The following is a 12,415-nucleotide window of genomic DNA, read 5'->3' as shown; positions in this document are numbered from 1 at the left end:
CCCCATAAGATTTCAGAGGGAGTAAATCATGGTTAATACTGGGCAGGATAGGTGATTGGGGGTTGAAGGAATTTTTGGCACAGCAGACCAGAGTTTTATCCCCGAGTGCAACTGACGACCTTCGACCCCACGACTTCATTAACAAGCTGCAAATACCTAACCAGCTGATCCAGCCCGTGGGGGCCAATTCCACCAGGTATTGGAACTAATACCGAACCTCCAATCATATATGTCGTGCCAATTCCGTGACCTTGTCTGGAAAGCTGCTGCTTTCCTGAATGGAGAAGAGAACATGCTAGCAGATAGCTAAAGAAGGGTTTGGATCTGCATCAATAATTCCTAAGTCCTTACCTTTACAAATTACAAGATCTAGTGCTGCAATTAATATAAGAGGATCATCATCTTTGAACACTATTACAGTCTGAATTTTTAGGATTAGGTAGTTTTATCTCTTCATGAAACGCTATACCTTTATTTCTTAGTTGATCATATATTAAAGTTTTATCTAATCCTCCCAGGTAATACCTTTGATGTAATATATTTAATCATCTTATGTATTCATTTAATCAGCTACTTTCATCTTTGATATAATTTTTTACTACATTATTTTCAATATATTTAGAGTGAACACATGTTTCATTTAATCAGTTATTAAAATTTACACAAATGGCCAAGTAAAATTTGGAGCAACCTTGTAGGTTTGCATCCGGTGCAAGTTGCAGATCAAACAAATTTATGGCATCTCACGTCAAAGTTTGCATGAAGAGAAGAGAGCTAAGCAAGTCTAATTGACTTGATATAGATTCGAATATTAGGGTCGAAGAGTGACTCGAGGTGGCAATCTGGTCAAGATTGACTCTCTAGCCTAGCTAGTCATCGATTTACAACTTGTCTCACCATTTCATAAACTCGGCCCAAAACGCGTTTCCACGCTGCCGGCCCGAGTTGACTCGGCGGCCCGTCCGGAGTCAACTCCAACACCATCCCAACTGTCAGTCCAACACGCAGCGAGACGTCGGCTTTGCTCCATATGCTGCAGATAAAGCAGGATCCCCGTCGATCAAGCAGGATCCCGTCGCATGCGGCTCTCGCTTTAAAGTCAAACTACCACATCAATAAAACAAATAGAAACGAGAAAAATACTTAAATTTTTTACAATCATACCAACATATATAAATATAAGATTTAATATTTTAAATATTTCAAATTTCTTATATAATTATTTATTTTTCTAATTAGGATATTGAACAAAATCACACTAATGTTCTAGATTTTGATGTGGGATTTCAAATACGTAGATTTGATCGGTTTAATTGAATTATAATTAAACTTTTAAAATTTGATTAGTTAATTTTATTTAACTAAATTTTTATTTATATATATCAAAATTTTAATATATTAGATTTTATACTAAATTTTTTCTATAAACTATCAATATGTATATTTTCTTTATATCAAAGTTTTTAATACACTTTTAATAACGTCGACCTGATTCCACTTGGGCGAGACGGCCGCCGTAGTGCCGGACAAGAACGAGTAGCGGTCAAACTGAGACAGCAGGCGTTGCATTGAGAATCCTAGCCGTAGCTAAAGTGCCGGAGCAACACCCTGAAACGCGTCAGATCACATGGCCGGGAGCTTTACGGTCAGACCTTTGCGTCAGAGTTTAAAATATGATCTTGCAGTCGGATGTCAATATAATTATAAAACGGAACCTGTGTTGAATTTGGCAGCCACGGCCAGTCTGTAGCATTAGAGTAGTTGACGAGCAGTTAACATGTTCCTAGACAATAATAAAGCACGGCACTTAAAGGTAGATCCGCTACTTTAGCGGCCCTCCTAGTGTCGGCCCCACGGATATGGAAGGAGGTTCATGCAGGTACACAGGCCATAGGCGCATGGCGGGATAAACCCATAAAGCACAGCACTTAATCATAGACGATACGATGACTGGATTCTCTCTACTTGCAAGTAGTCGATGGAAATCATCAGGGATCAGTGGGTCATCTAACACGCTCATAATTAGCTAATCTAGTAGTACCAAGAAAGTAATTAGTATGATTTTTATGAACTTGTGATGGATCTGTCACTTAGACTACTTTTCATAATGATTGCCTTAACTAATTAAGTCCCATTGGCATTAAAATTTTAAAAAAAATGCTCTAAACCTAAACCTACTAATTTAATAGACATAATTCTACCGGTTTATAATAAACATAGGTGCATCAATTTTCTAAGTTCTCATAAACTGTATAGATATAATATTAAGTGTTAAGATTTTTTAGGATAAACGTATGAATGAAGTAGCTTTTGCCCAAATTTTACTCGTTTGTAAAGCCTGACATGGCTGTAGAAATAGATGCAGATCATCATAATATACAAACTCAGTTGAATAAATAATTTAGTTCAGTATCATAAAATGATCAAAAACACCTAATTTAGTAGAAGAAAATAAAACGGGGAGGGCACAGGAAAATATATGTTCTGGCCTAAATATCATATATAGATGGTCAATTGTTATTGGTCAACAAACTTAGGTAAGTTGTACGACTCCATAGGAGTTGTCGGTGAGGGAGATGAACAGACCTAAGACTCACTAAGAGAAAAGTTAGAATGACGCCAGGAGGTGTCCTACAAATCTACTCCAACGTTCAAGATAGTAGGGTGTGCCTCAGTTGGAGAAACAAGAAAAAGTTCTGAACTTCAAGGGCTCGTGTGCATGTATCTGCGCTGGCTAGAGCGGGCAGTCTTTTAAAGAGTCGTGGAAGTCCACGTTCTCCTCAATGTGCATCCCTTTTGCCTATGTTTCCGAGGGAGATGGTCACGTCACCCCATGATCTCTGATGTTCTTGCTAGCGAGGGGTATGAAGGGGGCACGTGGTCCATGTTCCCCCTGTTCCCTGCATCTTCAACGGACCACGTCGGAGGTGGGGTGAAAGTGGGGGTAGAGAAGTCATTGGCTTATGAGAGACCCTAGGGTCGAGATAGCTGCTTGTGGAAAATCTTGAGCCAAGTCAGGGGTAGAGGTTGGTATCGTGTGTCCGAGCTGAGTCAGTGATGCATGGTCAAGCTGAGAAGTCGACGATGTATGACCGAGCTGACAGGTCAAGAGACCAAGCTACTAAAGAGTGGGCAGGAGCAAGCGTGTTGAGAAGTGACCAAATTGAATTAGAGCAGTTGAATGTGTGAGCAAATAATCCGGATAAATTCAAATAAATCGGACATGATAAGTTTTAGTTATAACGTTTCGTTTAATATTTTTGATAACTTAGTCTTTCCTATTTTATAGCTTACGTGGCATTATTTCTATAGTTTAAGTGATGTAAGATCTTATCACTTGTGGTGTATATATACAACACAAATGTGAATGGAAACAGCAGCACGGCAAGATTAATTTTTCCCAAGCTACTACGTTTCTTTTTGTTTTTGTGTGTATTGTCGGGGTGCTGCTCATAGATTCTGAACCAACATTTGGTATCAGAGCGTTGGTAGTATAAGACATCCAAGAATCTACGATTCTATAAAATGTCGAGCATCCCAGTAAAGGAGAACGGCGGAGTGCCATTTCCCTATCCGATGCTAAGTCCTCACAATTACACTGTGTGGGCAATAAAGACAGAGGCGATCCTTGATGCCCAGGGAGTCTGGGAGACGGTGGAGCCAGTGGAAGGAGCCCAGGTGGATGCAAAGAAGGACAAAAAGGCACGCGCATACATCTTGCAGTGTGTCCCCGAAGACATCCTTCTCCAAATTGCAACAAAGAAAACGGCGAAAGATGTCTGGGACAGCCTGAAGACGAGATATCTTGGTAGTGATCGGGTGAAGAAGGCACGTGTACAAACGTTGAAGAGCGAGTTTGACGCCCTCCGGATGAAAGAGACTGAGACGATTGATGAGTTTGCTGGCAAACTCAGCGCCCTAAGCAGCAAATTCTCCACCCTTGGAGCCACACTTGAAGATTCCTCGTTGGTAAAAAAATTGCTCAATTCTGTCCCTGATAAATTCTTCCCTATTGTTGCCGGCATTGAGCAGTTCTACGACCTTGAGTCTATACCATTTGAGGAGGCTATAGGGCGACTGAAGGCGTACGAGGAACGAACGCTTCGATTACGCAGCAACACCAACGGCACTGAAGGAGAGCTCCTACTTACTCATGCCGAATGGCAAATGCGACAAAAGGGGAGTAGCGTGGACACTTCGTCAGGAGGCAAGGAACGTGGGTCCAACAGCTCTAATCGTGGCAAAGGGCATGGGCGTGGGCGTGGGCGAGGGTGCGGTCGTGGTCGTGGTACACAGCGCCAAGATAGTGCAGGAGGCACTAGCGGCAACAACAGTGGCACTCGTGACAAGAGACACATAAAATGCTTCAATTGTGAGAAAATGGGGCATTATGCGTCTGAATGCTACAGCAAGCGTCGTGGAGATGAGGCTCACCTCACTTGCGCCACCGATGAAGAGCCAGCACTAATGATGACCATGTTCCACGAAGAATCTCAGCGGCAGGATACCATTCTGCTCAGTGAAGAGAGGTTGCTACCGGAGGTGTACCGGGGCGTCAAGAAAGGTGAAGACAAAGACGTTTGGTACCTTGACAATGGTGCCAGCAATCACATGACTGGACATCGCAAGAAGTTTCAAGAACTAGATGAAACTATCACCGGGAGGGTGAGGTTTGGCGATGGATCAACCATTGAGATCATGGGCAAGGGGACGGCTGTGTTCGAATGCAAGAACGGCGATCAGAAGACCCTCCACGAGGTATACTACATTCCGAAACTTTGTAGTAATATCATAAGCCTTGGTCAGTTGACAGAAGCGGGGAACGAGGTGCACATGGAAGGAGATACCATGAAGGTGATTGATAGGAGCGGGAAGCTCTTGATGCTGGTAAAGCGAACGCAAAATCGCTTGTACAAGATAACCTTGAAGACATTCAAGCAAGTCTGCCTCCAAGCAAGTCTAGAAGACTCCACCTGGTTATGGCATGCAAGGCTCGGACATGTAAACTTTCATGACTTGAAGCTGTTGGGGGAGAAGAAATTGGCGGTTGGTGTGCCACTATTGCCCCAGACGAACAAGCTTTGCGAGGTGTGTGTGATCTCCAAATATGCAAGATCGTCATTCTCGCACCAAGCAAACTTTAGAGCGACGAAGCCATTGGAACTTCTCCATGCTGATATCTGCGGGCCAATTTCACCAAGTACACTTGCTGGTAACAAGTATTTCTTTTTGATTGTTGATGATTGCACAAGGTGGATGTGGGTATTTGTCTTGACAGCAAAGAAAGATGCATTCCAAGCATTCAAGAAGTTCAAGCCCGTGACGGAGAACACAACTGAGTACAAGATCAAGACACTTCGGACAGACCGTGGCGGTGAGTTTCTATCCACGGAGTTCACTCGATTCTGTGAAAATGAAGGAATTGAGAGGCACCTTTCGGCTCCCTACACACCCCAACAGAATGGCGTTGTGGAGCGTCGTAACCGCACAGTGATGGCTATGGCAAGATCTCTCCTCAAGGGTACACATATGCCGGCAAGGTTCTGGGGAGAGGCGGTTAGGCATGCTGTCTATCTGCTAAACCGTCTCCCAACTAAAGCGCTAGGAGAACGTACTCCATTTGAAGCTTGGATGGGGAGAAAGCCACATCTTGCCCACTTGAAGGTGTTTGGTTGTATTGCCTATGCAAAAAATACAACCCCTCACCTTAAGAAACTTGACGACAGAAGCTCACCTATGGTATACTTAGGAGTCGAAGAAGGCTGCAAAGCTCATCGTCTATTTGATCCAAGGCATAACAAGCTACAAGTAAGTAGAGATGTAATATTTCAAGAAAATAGTGAATGGACATGGAACGCAGGTGCTGATAAAGAAGACTTACCTGAGTTTGTGGTGGTGAATGCATTCAACACCGACGAGGTGATTGTTACTGCAGACATTGAGGCAGCGGCGGAAGATGTCACACCATCATCAAGTCTAGCTACCCCATCTTCGACAAGAGCATCAAGTCCGTCTACACCATCATCGAGCACCCAAGCAACTACCTCACCCGAGTCTCATGAAGGGCCAGTCCGTTATAGGTCCATTGCCGATATCTATGCCAACACTGAGGAAATAATTGGTATTGATGAAGAGGAGAATGAGGTAATGCTGATGATGTCAGAAGAGCCGACCTGTTACCAAGAAGCTGCAACCGAGGCTTGCTGGTACGAAGCAATGGAGGAAGAACTGAAGACTATTGAGATGAACAAGACCTGGACCCTAACTGAGCTCCCATTAGGCCACAAACCTATCGGCCTAAAATGGGTGTTCAAACTGAAGAAAGATTCAGCTGGAAAAGTGGTCAAGCATAAAGCAAGATTAGTTGCTAAAGGCTATGTGCAAAAACAAGGCATCGACTTTGAAGAGGTATTCGCACCTGTCGCTAGACTTGATACTATTCGAGTCATTCTTGCACTTGCAGCAAATCAAGGCTGGGAGGTACACCATCTAGACGTGAAGTCGGCATTTCTGAACGGAGAGCTGGAAGAAGAAATATATGTCACTCAACCAGAAGGGTTTGAAATACAAAATCAGAAACACAAGGTGTACAGGTTATCCAAGGCCCTCTATGGACTGCGGCAGGCTCCATGAGCTTGGAACATGCGGCTGAACAGGAGTCTGAAAGAGCTCGGCTTCAAAAAATGCAATCAAGAACATGCAGTATATACAAGAGGTAAAAGAGAAGCTAGTATACTTGTTGGAGTGTATGTTGACGATCTCATCGTGACAGGAAGGAGCACAGAAGGAATAAACAAGTTCAAACAACAAATGATGACAGAATTTGAGATGAGTGATTTGGGTCTTCTCTCCTACTACTTAGGAATTGAAGTGGAACAACAGAAGTGCCGAATTTTAATTAGACAATCAGCCTATGCTAAGAAAATTCTATCTCAATTCCAGATGGCAGACTGTAATGCCACAAAGCAGCCGATGGAACCCAAGACACAACTGCATAAAGACCTGGAAGGGACTCCAATTGATGCCACGGAGTACAGGCGCGTCATTGGCTGTCTAAGATATCTGTTACACACACGGCCAGACCTATCATATTCTGTCGGCATGGCGAGCAGATACATGGAAAAGCCTACAAGCATGCATCATAAGGTGGTCAAACAGATCCTCAGGTATTTGAAAGGTACAATCTATTTTGGACTTGCTTACATAAAGGGACCCCAGGAAATTAGTATATTCGGCTACTCGGACAGCGATTTAGCCGGCGATCTCGACGGGAGGAAAAGCACAAGTGGAATGGCTTTCTATTTTAATGAAAGTCTGGTGTCCTGGAACTCACAGAAGCAGAAGACAGTGGCGCTTTCATCTTGTGAGGCAGAATTCATGGCAGCCACAACTGCAGCCTGTCAAGCTTTGTGGTTAAGAAGCCTTGTCAGTGAATTAACCGGTGAAGAGCCAAAACCAGTGACTTTGTTTGTTGACAACAGATCTGCTATAGCTCTCATGAAGAATCCTGTATTCCATGGTCGAAGCAAGCATATAGATACAAGGTTTCATTTTATCAGAGAATGCATTGAGAAAGGACAGATTGTGGTGGAGTTCGTTAATACCGGAGAACAGCGAGCCGATGCGTTAACTAAAGCATTGCCAGGAGTGAAGTTAGCTGCCATGCGACAACTACTCGGCATCCGTGATCTACAATCATGTCCGGATTAGGGGGAGTAATGTGAGCAAATAATCCGGATAAATTCAAATAAATCGGACATGATAAGTTTTAGTTATAACGTTTCGTTTAATATTTTTGATAACTTAGCCTTTCCTATTTTATAGCTTACGTGGCATTATTTCTATGGTTTAAGTGATGTAAGATCTTATCACTTGTGGTGTATATATACAACACAAATGTGAATGGAAACAGCAGCACGGCAAGATTAATTTTTCCCAAGCTACTACGTTTCTTTTTGTTTTGTTTTTATCTTCTTTATTGTTTTTGTGTGTATTGTCGGGGTGCTGCTCATAGATTCTGAACCAACAGAATGAGTAATGGTATCTTGAGATGAGCTAAGACGTTAGCTCAGACTGAGACTCCATGGGGCAAGCCGAGCGAACATCTCGAGGCTACCTACCTAAGTTCTCTGGGAGGTTGACGTTCGTAGAAAAGTCCATCCTGACCTTCATGGGCTCTAAGGAAAAGGTGTCGACTGTCAATGGAGGGTGTCAATTCGGGGTAGGTGCAGTTTGCTTGAATCTAGTTCCTTGGGTCCCACCGAGGTCGAACTAGGTTTCTCTTGGGTCTGACTGACCGTCTTGACCTGGACTGTTAGCTAAGCATGACTATTGACTTCATGGGACACGTGGAGATCGTATATGATATGGGGTGTTAAATGAGAACCTCGAGCTGACGTGGAAGGCGAAGTCAAGATGAGGTGGAGGTCCAAGTCAAGGAAAGGTGGCGGTTAAAAGGTCACCCTTAGGTAGAGCTCAACCTCTCATCCAATACTAAGGCCCCTAATTCAAGGGCGGTCGGTCCTGCCTGAGGAACAAGCATCCTGGTCCTAAGTACAGTCAATGTCCCGACTGGATCTGAACAGCCCGAGATATTACTTCAATGATTAGGGACCAGTCCCCAGTTGTGAGGACGCCCAACCGAAAGGTTAGTCTAGTCTTTGAGGACTTAGTTCTCCATTTTTTAGAAGACGCGTAGCCTTGTATACGACAAGATGACCATAAAGTTGTCCGAGCTCAAGGGACCACTTCTATGATTTCACTTAAATCTGCAGACTTCCAGCATATCGTCGAGCGACCTTAAGAACTAAACGATATTTCGCTCAGATTTCCATACTCCCAGCATATATTCTAGCGATCCTAAAAACCGAACGGTATTTCACTCAAATCTCCATAGTTCCGGCATATATTCGAGTGACCCTAAGAACCAGATGATATTTCACTAAGATCCCTAGACACCCAACATATATTCGACGTGACCCTAAGAACTAGACTATATTTTACTCAGATCTCCATACTCCCATCATATATTCGAGCGATCCTAAGAACCGAATGGTATGTTGGAACCCCAAGGTTGTTTTGATGTGATCAAACAAGTTAAGTTAGGTCCTGTTGGTTTTTTATCCCTGTGTCTAAGTGTGCAAGAGCTTAGGAGCACAAGAAGTCGAGCGGAAAACGCGACTAGAGAGAAGGGCGGTACGGGATAGAGTCGACGGGCTCGATGCATCTGAGGGACGATGCACCGCGGAAGAGTACACGGGTGGATGAGAAGAATGTGCGCGACGTTCGAGGGACGAGAAGTCGAAGCGGAAGCTTGCTCGAGGAGAAGGCCGAAATTAGATTCGGGTGAGCCTTATTTCGGTTGGTCGAAATTGTTGGAGTGTATACTGAAAGCCTAAGCTTTGTAAACATTCATTATGAATAAAGAATCACATTTGGTCTAATTATCTACATTTGTTTGTAGTTGTTCATTTAATTTATATTGTAGATAACATAGTATGTGGTGTCACATACAGAAGATGATGTTATCAGTACCTTATAAATTATAAACAGTAGCTCACGACCAGAATGGAAAGGAACAAACCATTAGAAGGTCGTAGTGTAATTAGGTATTAGTTTATCTTGACTATATAATTACACTAGTACACTCAGAGTGTATTGAGTAGGACCATTTGAGGTCGTTTCTTTTATACTAACTTTATAAAGGAACAAAGACCTCGGTTATTATGGAAGTGTGTGCTCTTAATCCTAATATAATAACAAGCACATATATTTGATATTTATTTCTTTAATTTATCAATGGGTGAGATTTAGTTCGATGAATCAATAAGCCCGATAAATTGGGAAATGATATCACTTATAGTGTGTGTTGTTGATTATAGAAGGAAACTGTGTCCTAGAGATACTAGGTTGATAATGTCCCCAAGAGGAGCTCATAAGGATTGTCATGTTAAACCTGCGGTGGACTTAGTCCGACATGACGATAAGGTTGAGTGGTACTACTCTTGGACTTAGACATTAATTAAATGAGTTGTCAGTAACTCACTTAATTAGTGGACATTCGATATCTTAAACACAGGGAGACTAACACACTCATAATAAGAAGGAGCCCAAAAATGTAATTTGGGATTGGTGCGGTAGTTCAATGATAGTTCTCTAGTGGAATGAATTATCATTGATAAAATTAAGTTGTGTGTTCGGGGCGAACACGGGATGCTTAATTTTATCGGGAGACCAAAACCAATTCCTCCTCTCGGTCCCTATCATAGCCTCTTATTTATAGAGTTCTATACCCACCTATACCCACCTTCTATACCCACCAATTTTGGGAACAAGCTAGGGCCGGCCTAGGTATAAAATTGGGTGGCCGGCCAAATTAAATTAAAAAGAAATTTAATTTTAATTTTTATTATTATGTGGAAGATATAATTTAAAGAGAATTAAAAATAAAATATCTCTCTTGTAAAAGATCTACAAAAGATTAAAGAAAGAGATTGGATCTCTTTCCTTATTTGTAGATTGGAGAGATGTTTTATTTTCTCTTTAAAAATTATTCACATGTTGATAAAATTAAAATTATAGAAATTTCCTTTTATCAACCATGAAGAGATTTTAAAGAGAAATTTTATTTTTTTAAAATTTCCGGAAACAAATTAGGAAGTTTTAATTGTTGATTAAAACTTGTCCAATTTGTTCTCCAATGATGTGGCCGGCCATTGAAGTTTGATTTGGAAAATTTATTTTATTTTTCTAAATTAAATCATGTCAAGGAAATTGAGGAAATTTTATTGTAATTAAATTTCCTAATTTGCCTAGGCCAAGGAATATAAAAGAAGGGGTGAGGGTGCCTTCATGTGATAACCCTTATTATTTCTCTTCCTCTCTTATTCCTTGTGGTGGCCGGCCAATACCCTTTCCCTCTCTTCTTCTTGTGGTGGCCGAACCTCTCCCTCTCCCTTGGAGCTCTTGTGGTGGCCGGATACTACTCGGAGAAGAAGAAGAAGGAGAAAAAGCTAGCATCTCTTGGAGCTTGGTTAGTGTTTTGATTTTCTTCCTTGGTGAAGCTTCCTCTTTGTTGGCCGAACCTAGCTAGGAGGAGAAGAAGGTGGTTGGTGGTTTCTCGTCTCGGAAGATCGTTGCCCACACAACGTTCGAGGTTAGAAGAGGAATACGGTAGAAGATCAAGAGGTCTTTCTAGAAGGTATAACTAGTAGTTTTTCCTTTTCCGCATCATGCTAGTTATTTATGGAAATAATACCAAATACAAGAGGCTTACGTTCTAGAATTTCGAATATGTTTTTCGAAGTTGTGTTCTTTTGTTTCTTTCTTTTCCTTGTGATTTGATTGTTCTTTTTTGTTAACCTAAAGTTATTTTAGGAAATTAAATATTAGCTTTCTATTAAAGGTTTTGTCTAGTCGGTGGTGGTTGCTCCCATATTCAAGAAGGCCATGTGCCTCGCCACGTCAGTACTGGGATCCTTTTTTGGAAATTAATATTTAATGGAATTAATAAGTTAAGGAGACTTGGGTCGAACGTGTTAAGTTCCGCAGGAGATCCAAGTCAAAACCTAAAAGAACAAATAGATTAAGTTTTGGATCAAACGTGTTAAGTTCCGCAGGCGATCCAAAATTTAATTTAAAAGAACACATGGTAGCTAGGAAAAGGTTCAGCCTTTTGTACAAAACTTTTATGCAGTGGAACCTATAGGTTTTCCGAGTAGCAACCAACAAGGTATCGCTCAGGGGTTTTGTATTTGGATTGGCATTTATATGCTTATCATACATAATTTAGGCAGGATAATAGTAGGATGTGCTAACTTTGTGGATGCAGGATCCAACTATTATGGCTTTTAGTTAATTATGTATGTGATTGGACCCTTGGACATGTCAAGGGCAATTTATATGTGTGTGCATGATTGTATTAAAATACAGCAAGAGCTGTATTTAGTTTTATTAGGATTTTATTTTGATCTAGATACATGTACATTCCTTTTATGGAATATAGGATCAAAATGTAAAATTCTATTTATGTTCGGATCGAATCTTGCAAAGCGTGGAACCTTTAAGGACCAGAGGCGCAGTGGAACTAGGAGCAAGATGGATGACAGCTAGACCCGGAGGCGGTGGCCAAATATGGCGTAACTTGGGATGACAACACACGGAGGACAATTAGAGATAAAAGCCATAATAGTTGAAAATTAAATTTTCTATTTATTGCTTTTATATTGTGTTTATGTGTGCATGTTAGTTTACAAGTTTAGTAGGCTAGCATAGTTAAAATTCCTCATTTATAAATAACTAAGTGGGAGAGGATTTTTAAATAAATCTCATGGTCTCCATTACTGGTTTGTAAGTGATGCAAACAAGCTTGCGTTGGCTCTGAGTGCCTTCCTCCATAACGGATGAGCTTGTTTGC

General features: G+C 41.6%; 1 protein-coding gene across 1 annotated transcript; it reads left to right on the top strand.

Annotated features, from left to right (window-relative positions):
* Positions 1 to 3,525: 3,525 nt before the first annotated feature.
* Positions 3,526 to 4,645, top strand: LOC122054838. The gene is made up of 2 exons (XM_042616265.1): positions 3,526 to 4,583; positions 4,633 to 4,645. Exons 1-2 carry the CDS (start codon positions 3,526 to 3,528, stop codon positions 4,643 to 4,645), a joined length of 1,071 nt encoding a protein of 356 aa, XP_042472199.1.
* Positions 4,646 to 12,415: the final 7,770 nt, after the last annotated feature.

This window comes from Zingiber officinale, chromosome 3B (genome assembly GCF_018446385.1).
Source record: "Zingiber officinale cultivar Zhangliang chromosome 3B, Zo_v1.1, whole genome shotgun sequence".
In the NCBI taxonomy this organism is placed as follows: Eukaryota; Viridiplantae; Streptophyta; class Magnoliopsida; order Zingiberales; family Zingiberaceae; genus Zingiber; species Zingiber officinale.
Note: the sequence above shows the minus strand (reverse complement) of the source record. Positions and strands in the feature narration are given on the sequence as shown.

What these genes read in the sequence shown, in the direction of transcription:
- LOC122054838 (XM_042616265.1), top strand. Translation starts at nt 3,526, where the DNA reads ATGTCGAGCATCCCAGTAAAGGAGAACGGCGGAGTGCCATTTCCCTAT.